The 14,450-nt window shown below is 45.1% G+C and overlaps 1 protein-coding gene across 1 annotated transcript; it reads left to right on the top strand.

The window, feature by feature from the left end:
• The first annotated feature begins 1,022 nt into the window (after positions 1 to 1,022).
• LOC126150945 (cuticle protein 67-like) lies at positions 1,023 to 7,464 on the top strand. Its single transcript, XM_049915912.1, has 2 exons — positions 1,023 to 1,052; positions 7,082 to 7,464. The coding sequence occupies exons 1-2, from the start codon at positions 1,038 to 1,040 to the stop codon at positions 7,406 to 7,408; spliced, it is 342 nt and encodes a 113-aa protein (XP_049771869.1). The 5' UTR covers positions 1,023 to 1,037; the 3' UTR covers positions 7,409 to 7,464.
• Positions 7,465 to 14,450: the final 6,986 nt, after the last annotated feature.

Here is a 14,450-nt window from a genome sequence, read left to right as displayed (position 1 = left end):
TCCATTGTCGTCTGTGTAATAATTATGAGGGTTTCACTAGTAGGATACTTCCCCAATTTCCTATATATCTGTGGATCTAATAAGTTGGTAATCATACTGTGATAGTCGATTACTTTCATGGTTCAAAAATGGCTCTGAGCACTATGGGACTTAACATCTATGGTCATCAGTCCCCTAGAACTTAGAACTACTTAAACCTAACTAACCTAAGGACAGCACACAACACCCAGCCATCACGAGGCAGAGAAAATCCCTGACCCCGCCGGGAATCGAACCCGGGAACCCGGGCGATTACTTTCATGGATACCATTTTATTGCCCTTTTCAGCAGGGAGAACAATATTGTCGTCCTCCTCCAGGAGTTGTATACAATTCCTCTCACCTAAGTTAGGTCACTTTTTGGTAATCGTAGAACAGACATAATCTCGTAGAGATCACAAAAGAAAAAGAACTAATATTGACATCAGGAGTGGTTTTAACAACTCACATTGCTGTGTTACAACCCCTAGCTGTTGTATAGTAGTAGAGAGAGAATCGCAAACTGACGTACTTCTGCGCCATTAACGGGGAATTATCCCTTTGCAATTCACACGGACACATTTCGGTCTGTTCTCTAGAATTGCCCTTAGGAGGTGGACAAAATCCGCTGGGTATCTCTAGGAAGAAAGGTGAGACAGTCCGATGACCCATTGTACAACCTCCCGATACTTTAAGGTGGAGATCCTTCATATAATATCCGTCACACTGACCTTACGGGAACACTGCTAATGACAATGAAATCCTAGATAACGCGGCCGGTTCACGATAGCAATATTTGAGACCAGCGATGTAGTTACGCTGGTAGTTTCATTTTTAATGTGCCTGCATGACTAACACTAGGGCAGTGTGTCATTCTGAACGAGTTCCTCGCCAAACTGGCCGTCGTCACGGACACCTTGCGCCAAGGTCCTGGCAGCGAAACCCTGCCGCGGTCGGGCAGCTATATAACGGCCAGCGGGCGGTACAGCTCCACAGTCAACCACCTGTACACCAAGCAACATGGTCGCCCTCAAGGTACGGCTCTATAGTAGCTAGTATTCTCTACAAGCAATGCTGTCTCTAAATACTCCAGTTTCTGACGACCTGAAGCTGAGACCTACAAGCACGTCAGTTGATCCACAACCATTACGTAATGCTTATTCAAATATAATTTGCCGCAACATCAACAGTTCCTGTGTAGTATTACTAGACCTGCTTGATATTAACTAGGTCTTCGGAAGGCTAATAGCAATAAATAAGACACAGAGACCGTTACAGACCGTTAAAGATATATACACAATATATTAACATAGGTTTAGGCTACGCAGTTGCTATAAATGTTGAATCAACTCAATCTGAGTGTATTATTTCCGGTAATTACGAAAAATTCTAACAACTAAACTGTCTATGTTTCGACCAACTTTCCAGCGGTTCTATTCATGGCGGATTTTAGTGAAGGGGAGCATGGAATGAAAAAATGTGCTTTGCGAAACTAAAAATTAATTTTGCTGTGAAATAAGAACAAAAACAGTAACCAAAACAACGGAATACTAAACAATGAGCCTATATAATGACAATTTCGGTTTCTGAACGCCACTGGACAGACTGAAGTAAATTGTACTGTGGAGGGATGGCCTCTGGCAGAATACAGGTAGGCAATGGCGAATCGGCATCTTGCATCGGAGGAAGCGTTTTCCTGCAGCGAGATGTAGATACCACACGGCATTCCTCTTGTGGTCTTTTTTTTACACTCGTGAACCTGGGTGATGTGTAGGTGCTGGCCGGAGAACAACACATGCGGACCTGATGAACTGGAGTAGCTGGCAGCCAAAGAGTGAATTGTAGCCAACATCCATTCATGCATGTGTTCATGTTGTTACGACGTCATCACAGACGCTGCCGAAATAATTAAACGCGCTAACAGCAAGAACAGGGAGAACGGCTACTAGTTACCGACTGCCTAACTGCCAGCGATCACAATCGAGAAGCCCGCATGAGTTCGCCAGCCAACATCTCAGTATAAACAATCGGCCACGAGAGATCTGCCGTGCGGCATCGAAGTCTCGCCGCAGGAAAATACGTCTGCGTACAAGCTGCCGATCCGCTATCGCCTACCAGTCGCGTGTCACAGGAGCATAGCCAATAACCTACCGTATAACTACTCCTCTATAGCAATCTTTACTTCGAATTGTCCAGTGGCATCCCAGAGTGTGATGTCGGTAGGCATACTACAACCCAAACAGACAATACATATGGGAAGACATTCACCACAATCGAGCAGCTGGTCGCCCTGAAAAGATCGCAGCAAAGTAGGCTGAAACGTCGGCAGTTTAGTATTTTTTGCAACATCGTTCGATGTCCCGAGGGCCGCACTTTCAAATACGCGCGCCACCAGTTAGGCCACCGCCGGTTCGATGAACCCTCTGCCTGGCACTTAAGTGTGATTTGCGGAGTATCCATGTGAAGTAGATGTAGATGTTTCCCACAGCCGCCACCGCGGCACGAGAGCGCTGCTCGAACGATTACGCTGCTGCCAATGAGATGTAAGCATTTCGTCTCCGAAGCTCCAGCAACGGGTGTACTTAAGTTCGAACACACATGCACTGAGCTCATTTTGTGTGTTTGCCAGTTGAATAACATTTACAGACTTTCATAGTGGCTAGGGCTTGCGGTCTACTGAATAGTTATTGTACTGAAGAGTGACTGATTTGTAAATCTGCGGTATTTGTACATCCAACATTCAAAGCAACTACAGCAACAAAGTTATGTGTTATTTCTTTAATATTTGATATTAGGTGTAGAATAAATTAATATCTGAAGTCTCTGTACATGAACAGCATCTGTTCCTCGCTCCTGTATCCACTAAAAAAACACACAGCATGTAAGGAAGTTGCAACAGCTTCAATGTTAAATAGTGACGCATCCTAACAATAGAAACTGATTTTATTCAGAGTGATACTGGTCGTGTAAGTCTACAAATATGCACTACAATTCTGTTTACTCTGCGACCTGTTTTGCACAATATATTCCATTTCTGTAAGTGTCCTCTTAATACACTGAGATTGTAATTAATTAAAGAGGAAAAGTTAACAAACATTTATATAAAAGTAACGTGTATTTTCTGCACTGCTCAGTACACAACTACCCAGTCTCTTCTTCCTCCTATAACAGCACCGTCCACTGTTATTAACTATTTTAGTTTCATGAAAGAATTCCACTAATTTAAAGGACAGAAAATGTTTCAAAAGAATGGAAAATATTAATTCATTTTATTGTTGTTCTACTCATCAGATACTTTTGTACAATACATGATACTAACGGAGCAGGTGACCTAGGAATTATTCAGCACTGCTGTCATGGTACTTAAGATATGACAAAAAATCACCGGTGACGTTCGTACTGTCAGGAAAATCTGCATAAATGAGGCACTTCGAATTACATGCATCAATATTTAAGTATGGTGCAGTGTGCTAACTTTGCAGTTCAGTCCATCGTCACAAAAACTGTTTGATGTCTACACTGTGTCAAACCCTACAAGGTGTCAACGTTCCCATTTGATTCCTATTATAGGATTTTTGTGTGTGCTGTCCGCACAGCTTAAGTATAGTTGAGCAACAGCATCGTGAAACCAGCAAAAGCTGTTGTGAATAACACTTACTGAGACGAAACAGGTTTCAATGAAGTGACCATCTTCCTACGGTGTACTTGCACATCAATATGCAGGTGGATGCGGCTATTGCACCGGATTCATGACCGTCAATACCTATCCTCCAAGGCAGGGCAAAAGAAAATGGGGTTTAAAGTCCGAACACAATTAGGTTATTAGAGACAGACTGCAAGCTCTCAATGTGGGAATGGGGTACATCATCCATGTCGTTTTCAAAGTAATTATCTCGGCATTTTTCTCAATTCTTACTGGTAATTGAGCTAGAGATTTTCAATGATCGCTCGGGAGTTTATACAGATTGAATAAAATACAAGTGGGCCGGAAAATATTTCATCCATCTTAAGATAAGCAATACAAAATTCATCGCCGGCCGCGGATGCAGATTATGTAAGTTGGGTCTTTTATCCTCAGGTGCAGGAAATAATTTCTGGCCCATTTTTATTCTACCCACTCAGTAACGCGATAATTTACTAACGATAATGAAATCCACGAAACATCTTAACTTCGATGTTAAAGACAAAATATTAACATTCGATGTAGGAAGAAAGAAAAGAGAAACAGGATGGATAACACTGGCAATAAGTTTTTCGTCATTTGAACGAATCTCTTTCTGAAAAATTTCTCAAGACGGCAAAATGCAACACATTTACGACTTTTAATACTTGGCCAAGGTGTGTGGTGGTATCGGAAGAGAGGATTGTGTGGCTAGACGTTGGTTAGTGCCTTTCATTTTTCATGCAGTTCATGCTTTCGTGGGGTCAGGTAATGTGGGGAAGACTTTGATACATTACCATAAAACAGAAAAACAAATTGGTTTATGGAGTGAGCATCATAAATTAGAACAAGTAAAGAATCATTTGCAAATAGCAACAGATATGGATCTTCCAAGGCAGACACCTTGCTATATCTTAAAGAAGATTCGTTGAAAGTGTTAAAAAGTACTTCACCAGCACTACCTACCACAACCTAAAAAAAAAAACTGCACTTAAATACACACATCAAATACGGAGCGAGGTGGCGCAATGGTTAGCACACTGGACTCGCATTCGGGAGGACGACGGTTCAATACCATCTCCGGTCATCCTGATTTAGGTTTTCCGGATTTCCCTAAATCGTTTCAGGCAAATGCCGGGATGGATCCTTTGAAAGGGCACGGCCGATTTCCTTCCCAATCCTTCCCTAACCCGAGCTTGCACTCCGTCTCTAATGACCTCGTTGTCGACGGGACGTTAAACGCTAAGCACCACACACATCAAAAAAAGTTTTGCATCAACCCGGTTCCCAGAACTCCTGAAGAGAGACGTTGAAATTAGAGAGATTAGAGCACGCACGGAGGCTTTCAGACAGTCGTTCTTCTCGCGAACCATACGCGACTGGAACAGGAAAGGGAGGTAATGACAGTGGCACGTAAAGTGCCCTCCGCCACACACCGTTGGGTGGCTTGCGGAGTATAAATGTAGATGTAGATGTAGATGTAGATGACTGTGGATATTGTATCACAGACAAAGTCCCTTTGACTGTTCAGAGATATCACTAATCCCGCCCAAAGATGGAAATAACCGTGCATGATCAGCGCCTATTAGACTGAGGGGGTACGGCAGCCGATCAGTTCCAGTCATTCCACCAGGAAGGAGATACACGGCTCGTGTTCCCTGTAGTTCAACCATGCCTAGACGGTCAATACCGCGGTTCGACCTCGTCCGCGTTGTTACTTTGTGCAAGGAAGGGCTCTCAACAAGGGAAGTGAACCTAAGCGATGTTGTTTGGACATGGAGGAGATACAGAGAGACAGAAACTGTCGATGACATGCCTCGCTCAGTCCGTCCAAGGGCTACTACGGCAGTCGATGATCGCTACCTACAGATTATAGCTCGAAGGAACCCTGACAGCAACACCACCATCTTGAATAATGCTTTTCGTGCAGACACAGGACGTCGTGTTACGATTCAAACTGTGCGCAATAGGCTGCATGATGCGCAACTTCACTCCCGACGTCCATGGCGAGGTCTATCTTTGCAGCCAAGACACCATGCAGTGCGGTACAAATGGGCCCAACAACAAGCCAAATGGACCGCTCAGGATTGGGATGAGTGTCGCATATGCCTTCAATCAGACAATCGTGAGACACGTGCTTGGAGGCAACCCGGTCAGGCTGAATGCCATAGCGAGTGCAGCAAGGTGGAGGTTACCTGCTGTTTCGGGGTGGCATTATGTGAGGCCGACGTACGCCGCTGATGGTCATGGAAGGCGGCTTAACGGCTGTACGATACGTTAATGCCATCCTCCGACTGATAGTGCAACCATATCGGCAGGGTATTGGGGAGGCATTCGTCTTCATGGACGACAATTCGCGCCCCCATCGTGCGCGTCTTGTGAGTGACTTTTCAGGATAACGACATCGCTCGACTAGAGTGACCTCCATGTTCTCCAGACTTGAACCCTATCGACCATGCATGGGATATATTAAAAAGGGTTGTTTATGGACGACATGAGCCACCAACCACTCTGAGTTATCTACGCTGAATCGCCGTTGAGGAGTGGGAAAATCTGAACCATCAGTGCCTTGATGAACTTGTGGATAGTATGCCACGACGAATACAGGCATGCATCGCTGTAAGACGACGTGCTATTAGGTATTAGAGGTGCAGGTGTGTACAGCGATCTGGACCATCACCTCTCAAGGTCTGTCTTTATGGTGGTACAACACGCAATGTTTGGTTTTCATGAGCAACAAAAAGGACAGAAAGGATGTTTATGTTGATCTCTATTGCAATTTTCGTACAGGTTCCGGAACTCTCGGAACTGTTTTGATGAGTGTATTTCAGGTCTATAAAGGCTGTTCTCAAAAGCAGGATATACTCTATTAATAACACTATAGATTGAGGAACAACTTCTGCCAAAAATATTATTTTTGCAGTCTGTAGACATAAAGATGTTGACCATATTTATTGATTAATAATGTTGGGTTTTACGCCATTTAAAGATTTCATCATCTGTCATCGATGTTAAGAATATCGATAATCCAGTGACGATTGCCATCGGGCAAGGTTGTTTAGACGTAAATAATAAAATCTAAATCAGCATCGACGATGTGCCAACATTTCACAACTTTAGTTTGAAGTGTCACTCTCATAAATACGAATGCTGCTCCTCAGTGGTCCACATGAGCTGCATGTACATTTAAGCTCTCGCGTGAAGGAAAAAACCTCCGCAGAAGAATACGCAGGATGAATGGATTTTGAGTTTAGTGTGTCAAAGCAATTAGAGTCCAGTGTGTAGCGGTTAGACGTGTGAAACTCATCAAAGACAGACCATGTGGCTTATTCTTACTTTATTAAGATAAAAGGAGAGTCAAAGTGAAGTGTGGGTCACTGTATTTTGTGCCGTCTTTTGACAGGTCTTCGCCTTCGCCGCCGTGCTGGCCGTGGCCCGCGCCGGCTACCTGTCCGCCCCCGCTGTCTCCTACGCCGCCCCAGCCGTCGCCTACGCCGCCCCCGCCGTGGCCTACGGCGCCCCCGCGGCCGTCGCTCCCGCGGCCATCACCTCCCAGAGCTCCAACATCCTGAGGAGCTTCGGCAACCTGGGACAGGTGTCCACCTACACCAAGACCGTCGACACGCCCTACTCCAGCGTCACCAAGTCTGACGTGCGCGTCAGCAACGACGCCATCGCACACGTCGCCGCCCCCGCACTGGCCTACGCCGCCCCCGCATACTACCACTAACCACTGAGGCTGCACTCCAACCTCAGCTCTTCTGCTGATTATTTATTTTCCTTCAAGCACTGTCATCTTATGTAAATAAAATCTTTTTGCGACATAATTACCACGACTTTTTTAATGACGTCAGATCATAAAAAGGTCATCTATAAATCCACAAAAGTGCAATACCCGACCATTTTGTCCTTTGACTCTCAAACATAATTCTGTATAGCTATGGCTATTCTAGGATACATCAGTGAGATGTTAATGAAATCGGGCTGAAAATATAAAGCATTTCTGCTACAACAGAATTATGTACCTGACATTCCCAACAGAAAATGCATGTTATAGAAGACCAAGAGGGGGTCCAAAAAAAGAATAACTCTCACTATAAACATGATAGATGAGATCCTGAAACGTTTGTATTATCTTGAAGTAGGGTAGAGAGTGTCAGGGATACTATAAGCGACGTGGGGTGACAAGATTAAAACAAAGGCTTTTTCGTTGGAGCGAAATATTTTCACGAAATTTCAATCAATGGGTTATCTCAATCGAATACCACAATAAAAAAAGATTTGCATCACCTGCATATCTGAAAATGTGGCTGTGCTTATATTGGAGGGGAGCATGGAATGAAAAAATATGCTTTGCGAAACTAAAAATTAATTTTGCTGTGAAATAAGAACAAAAACAGTAACCAAAACAACAGCATACTAAACAAAAGTGGGCATCTTTGCACGTCGGTATAGTTAAAATCTGTTGCAGCGTAACATGCAGTTTCGTGTTGCGCTATTCCAAGCATTATAATGGTGCTTGAATCCTCAAGTTAGTCGACATATTGCAGCTTAGTCTTGTCCATGTCTTCATTGGCGGCCCTGCTTAGGTCAGTCAGTGTCCGAAAACGGTTCTTGCAGCAACGCACTACAAGTTTCAGCTGGTGTCAAAAATGTGCAGTCGGGTTTATATTCGCACAGCAGCTACGCTTTCTCAGTATTATTACAATCTGCTGCTTGGCTAACAATACGAACCCCTGACTACCAACGCATTCTGTGAAAACCGCACACCACCAACACTTCCCATTTGCGCAATATTTTCGGTGCAAGTTTTAGGTGATTCGCCCTGTATATGGTACACAGCGTGGTCAGAAACAGTCTGAAAAGCGTTGTAAGAGTGTTTCAGGATAAACTGTGCTGAGAAATAATTGTTAGATAAACATTTCACCATGTTGTGCCGTTTTCTATTTAATTCGAGAGGCCCTTCAGAGACAGCTTCACCAGACGTGTTCTTCGTTTGGTTTCCTAAAACCGAACGAAAGAGTGATACAAAAATTGGACATTATGGAGGTAGTAAGGATCTAACCCGAGCCAAAGACAGAACAATCTCGTACTTAATCGTCTACACTAAGAGAACAATTGACCCTTGTGTATGTGGGTGGCGGCTTGAATTTGCGCGCACAACGGCCTTATCGGCTAACTTCAGTCCTTGTTAATTTGGAAACGACGCAACGCGTTGTATTTTTTGTCACTGCGCCCCTATTTGTCGCGATTAGTTCGAGGAACGTTCTTGGCAGTTAGATCGAATGAATCGGCCACTCAGATCGCCCGACATGAGCCCAATAGAACATCTATGGACCTTAATCGAGAGTTCAGTTAGTGCAAAACATCCTGGACTAGCAACACTCTCCCAATTACGGACGGCCATAGAGGTAGCATGGCTCAGTATTTCTGCAGGGGACTTCCAACGATACGTCGAGTTGCCGCACTATTTCGGGCCCGGACAAAAGGAAATCTGACACGATATTAGGAGGTAAGCCATGACTTCTGATGCCACATCAGCGTACACTCAGCTGCACCTCACTCTTCCCCCCCCCCCTCCCAGACACCACCACCCCTACCCCCCGCTGCGTCACCCACAGCTTTAATCACGAGATAATGAAGCGAGACATTTCCACTTCCTTTTATTTCGGCAAAGCTTTTATACCACACGACTATGTTGCATTGCCTTTCTCAGGTTGCCTCCGCTAGGCATGATCCTGAGATTCTGGGTTACAATGCCAACAGTATTTACACCATAAATCTTACGCTACCAAAACTTATCCAGTGTGGTCATAAGACAAATTAGTGGAGTGCTTTAGTCACTGTGGTCCTCTTTTTATTCGAAATGTCATGACATTCTCGCACAGTTCAGTAAGGCATATTTAGCAGAGTGAATGGATTTCATCGCAATTTATTCTGGATACATGCAACATCGAGACGTGGCTTTTACAAATGCAGAAACGTCTATCATGAAATATAATCCTTCCGGTCTGGGATTACGTGTTTTACACTTGAAGTGTAAATACTTGTCAATAAATACGTGAATTGCGGATTCTGGGAACTCGATGAAGCAATCAGTTACACCCTTTCAACAATATTTAAAATCTTTCAGTCAATAAGTTGAAAAATATTGAAAATGCAAAATATGATAATATATTGTATAATATACGTTTTTTTCTTCAGAATACTCTAAAGTGGACTATGATATAGATAGAAATATTTAACTTACTCTAATACTGCAGAAAGTCGGCATTTTGACGTAGAAGTAGGCGACCTTGTCCTCCCACTCGTTACACAAGACAATCCACATAACGTCTATTATGTACTGTGACTGGTTTTGCACAAATTAAGCCATATCCAGATTTAACACTAAAAGAGAGGACTGTTGCCGGTCATCAGCTGGTGCGCATCGTTTATAAAACAATAGTATTGGTGTCTAAAGAGACAAGACAGCTCTAACAAACGTGATATTCACTCTCCAGAGAGGTTAAGCATTTTGCCTCCAAAAAAAGAAAAAGAAAAACCGCCGTTTAAGTACATACTAGCAATCTGATGTTCATTTTTTGTTAATTATTAGTTAATATTACATAATTAAGAATAGAGTTTGTTAAAATTGTGAAATGAAACTTCCATGGTCGGGATCACACACTTATAATCCGGCTTTACATGCTGTTGTCGAAAGGATTTAATGGAGAAAACCAACGTTCCATCCCCGACTGCGGAGTACGTCTTCAAAGGCAGTTGTAGCTTCTATGAAATGCCGACACACACTTTGGCTCGATACTGACTGAGGGAAACTGCCGTGTCCTCACGGTCCCGCGTATGTTTCCAAAACTCAAATGCAAGTGGCCTCTGTCGGTTGCCGTCATCCATTATCATTATCTAGATACCGTTCTGTTTCACAAGCTACTCTTTCAAATTAAAATTGTATAGCCTTCCGTAGTATCCGCTCGCGTTATCCGGGACCTGAGCCTCATAACATCGAGTGTCTTCTGGGTGCAAAATGTATTCCGCAACAGCTGATCTGTTTTTCCTCTTACACAATTGGCCTTTTGTTCTTTTAGCTGCCGTTTCACCGTTCTTCTGGTAGTACCTAAGTACATGTGTGGCAGATAAGGCGAATAGTCGAGTTTAGTTTACTGTGAGAATTTTAGGAATTGTGGTTCATCTGTAAAGGAGACAGCATATAGGACGCCAGTGCGACTACTTCTTGAGTGCTGTTTGGGTGTTTGGGATCTGCACTAAGTCTGATTAAAGGAAAACATCGAAGTAATTCCGAGGCTGGCTGCCACATTTGCTACCGGTAGGTTCGAAAAACACGTAAGCGTTACGGAGATGCTTCGTGAACTCAAATGGCAATCGCTGGAAGGAGGGCGACGTTCTTTTTTGAGGAACACTAGCGGTATTTGAAGCTGACTGCCGAACGATCCTACTGCCGCGAACATAAGTTTCGCATGAGGACCACGAAATTAGGTATCATACAGAGAGGAGAAAATACAAAAATTCACTAAATGAAGCAGGCATAAAAGAATACAAACGTCTCAAAAAATGAGATAGACAGGAAGTGCAAAATGGCTATGCAGGGATGGCTAGACGAAAATGTAAGGAAGAGGCGCCGATCACTAGGGGTAAGATAGATACTGCCTACAGGAAAATTAAAGAGACCTTTGGAGAAAAGAGAACCACTTGCATGAATATCAAGAGCTCAGATGGAAACCTAGTACTAAGCAAAGAAGGGAAAGCGGAAAATTGGAAGGAGTGTATAGAGGGTCCATACAAGGGCGATGTTCTTGAGGAAATAGAAATGGAAGAGAATGTAGATGAAGATGAAATGGGAGGTATGATACTGCGGGAAGAGTTTGACAGAGCGCTGAAAGACCTAAGTCGAAACAAGGCCCCGGGAGTAGACAACATCCCATTACAACTAATTTTTTTTTTATTGTTGTTTTAGGGCGCAAAACTGCTACGGTCATTAGCGCCCGGTCCGGGACTTAAGAAACAGTAAAAAACCTAAAACCGAAACCAGCAGCAGTGGGAACGAAAGGCATAAAATTGGAGAAACTAAAAGCAGAAGGAAGGCTTAAAAATCCACTACAGAAAGGGGTTGGTTATCCCAAAAAAAACTTCAAATGACTGACGTCATTTCACTGGCATGAATGAACTCTAGAACGCGATCGGCCGATCGCGTGTCATCTGCTAAAATTGACGATATATCAGGCGACAGCTGTAGACGGGCGCGTAACGGAGTAAAATAGGGGCACTCAATTAAAAGGTGTCTTACCGTCCACAACAGAGAGCAGTGGGGACAGAGTGGGGGAGGATCGCCGCTTAAAAGATGTCGATGGCTAAAAAGACAGTGCCCTATCCGGAGTCTAGTTAAGATTACCTCCTCCCGACGACGCGGTCGGGAGGAAGAGGTCCAAGCACAAGGAAGAGTTTTTACGTCCCGCAATTTATTTTGGGGAAGTGTCGACCAGTGCGCGCGCCATAAATGAACAACACGACGACATAAAACGCTCCGGAGATCGGCGACGGGAATCGATTGAATTGCTGGCCGAAGAAGAGAGACTGCAACCTTGGCTGCAATATCGGCCGCCTCATTTCCGCAGATACCAACGTGTCCCGGTAGCCAGAGGAACGCCACAGAGTCGCCACCCAGGTGGAGCAAGCGCAGACAGTCCTGAATCCGGTGGACCAGAGGGTGCACAGGGTAAAGAGCTTGGAGACTGAGGAGAGAGCTGAGAGAATCTGAGCAGATAACGTACTGTATCCGCTGATGGCGGCGGATGTAGTGGACAGCCTGGAGAACAGCGTAAAGCTCCGCAGTATAGACCGAACACTGGTCGGGAAGCCGAAAGTGATTTGGGGTGTCGCCAACAACATAGGCACTCCCTACACCTAACGATGTTTTCGAGCCATCGGTGCAAATAAATGTGGCTCCCGTCATTTGTGCACATAGAGCACCAAATGCCCGACGATAAACAAGTGAAGGGGTACCATCCTTGGGAAATCGACAAAGGTCACGGAGCAGGCAGTTCCGGGGACGGAGCCAAGGCGGTGCTGTACCCCAAGTTGTCAAGAAGGTTTTAGGAAAGCGGAAGGAAAGAGAATGGAGCAGTTGACGGAAGCGGACTCCCGGTGGTAGTAGGGAGGAGGGGCGGCCTGCATACTCTACATCAAAGGAGGCGTCAAAAAATATGTCATGGGCTGGATTAGCAGGCATGGAAGACAGATGGCTGGCATAACGGCTCAGAAGGACTGCTCACCGATTGGAAGGCGGAGGTTCAGCAATCTCAGCATAAAGGCTTTCCACAGGGCTGGTGTAAAAATCTCCAGACACTAAACGTAATCCACGGTGGTGGATAGAGTCGAGACGCCGAAGAATAGAAGGCCGAGCAGAGGAGTAGGCTATGCTTCCATAGTCCAATTTCGAGCGCACTAAGGCGCGATAGAGGCGGAGAAGGACCACTCGGTCTGCTCCCCAGGAGGTACCATTCAGGACAGGAAGGGTGTTGAGTGATCGCAGACAGCGAGCCGAAAGATACGAAATGTGGGAGGACCAGCATAGTTTCCTGTCAAACATAAGACCCAAGAATTTAGCGACGTCTGAAAACGGAAGGTTGACAGGTCCTAGATGTAAGGAGGGTGGAAGAAACTCCTTACGGCGCCAAAAATTAACACAAACGGTCTTACTGGGAGAGAAACGGAAGCCGGTTTCGATGCTCCAAGAGTGGAGGCAATCGAGACATCCTTGAAGACGTCGTTCAAGAAGGCTGGTCCGTTGAGAGCTGTAGTAGATCGCAAAATCGTCCACAAAGAGGGAGCCCGAGACATCAGGAAGGAGACAATCCATAATTGGATTGATGGCAATGGCAAAGAGTACAACACTCAGCACGGAGCCCTGGGGTACCCCGTTTTCTTGGGAGAAAGTACGGGAGAGAGTAGTGTTCACCCGCACCCTAAATGTGCGCTCTGCCATAAATTCGCGAAGAAAAAGGGGCAGCCGACCTCGAAAGCCCCAAGAGAACAGTGTGCGGAGGATGCCCGTCCTCCAACAGGTATCGTATGCTCTCTCCAGATCAAAAAATATTGCTACCGTTTGGCGTTTCCGGAGAAAATTATTCATGACATAAGTGGAGAGAGCAACAAGATGGTCAACTGCAGAACGATGCTTTCGGAATCCGCATTGGGCAGGTGTTAAAAGACTGCGGGATTCCAGCCACCAAGCTAAACGGTAATTCACCATACGCCCCAAAACCTTACAGACACTACTCGTGAGAGAAATGGGGCGATAGCTAGAGGGGAGATGTTTGTCCTTTCCAGGTTTCGGAACAGGAACGACGACAACTTCCCGCCATCGTCGGGGAAAAGTATTGTCGGTCCAAATTCGATTATAAAGGCGAAGGAGGTAACGCAGACTATGGGTTGATAAATGCAGCAACATTTGGACGTGGATACCATCCGGTCCTGTGGCGGAGGAGCGAGAAGAAGAGAGTGCATGTTGGAGTTCCCGCATGGAGAAAACAGTATTGTAGCTCTCGCGATTTGGAGAGGAGAAAGCAAGAGGTCGCGCTTCCGCTGCACGTTTCTTCGAGAGAAACGCTGGCGGGTAATTGGAAGAGCTCGAAATCTCGGCAAAGTGCTGACCCAACGAGTTAGAAATTGCGACGGGGTCCACGAATGTATCATGCGCGACAGTGAGCCCAGAGACCGGGGAGAAACTAGGCGCGCCTGAGAACCGTCGAAGCCGA

Source organism: Schistocerca cancellata, chromosome 1, assembly GCF_023864275.1.
Source record: "Schistocerca cancellata isolate TAMUIC-IGC-003103 chromosome 1, iqSchCanc2.1, whole genome shotgun sequence".
In the NCBI taxonomy this organism is placed as follows: domain Eukaryota; kingdom Metazoa; phylum Arthropoda; class Insecta; order Orthoptera; family Acrididae; genus Schistocerca; species Schistocerca cancellata.
This window is presented reverse-complemented; position numbering and strand designations above follow the sequence as displayed.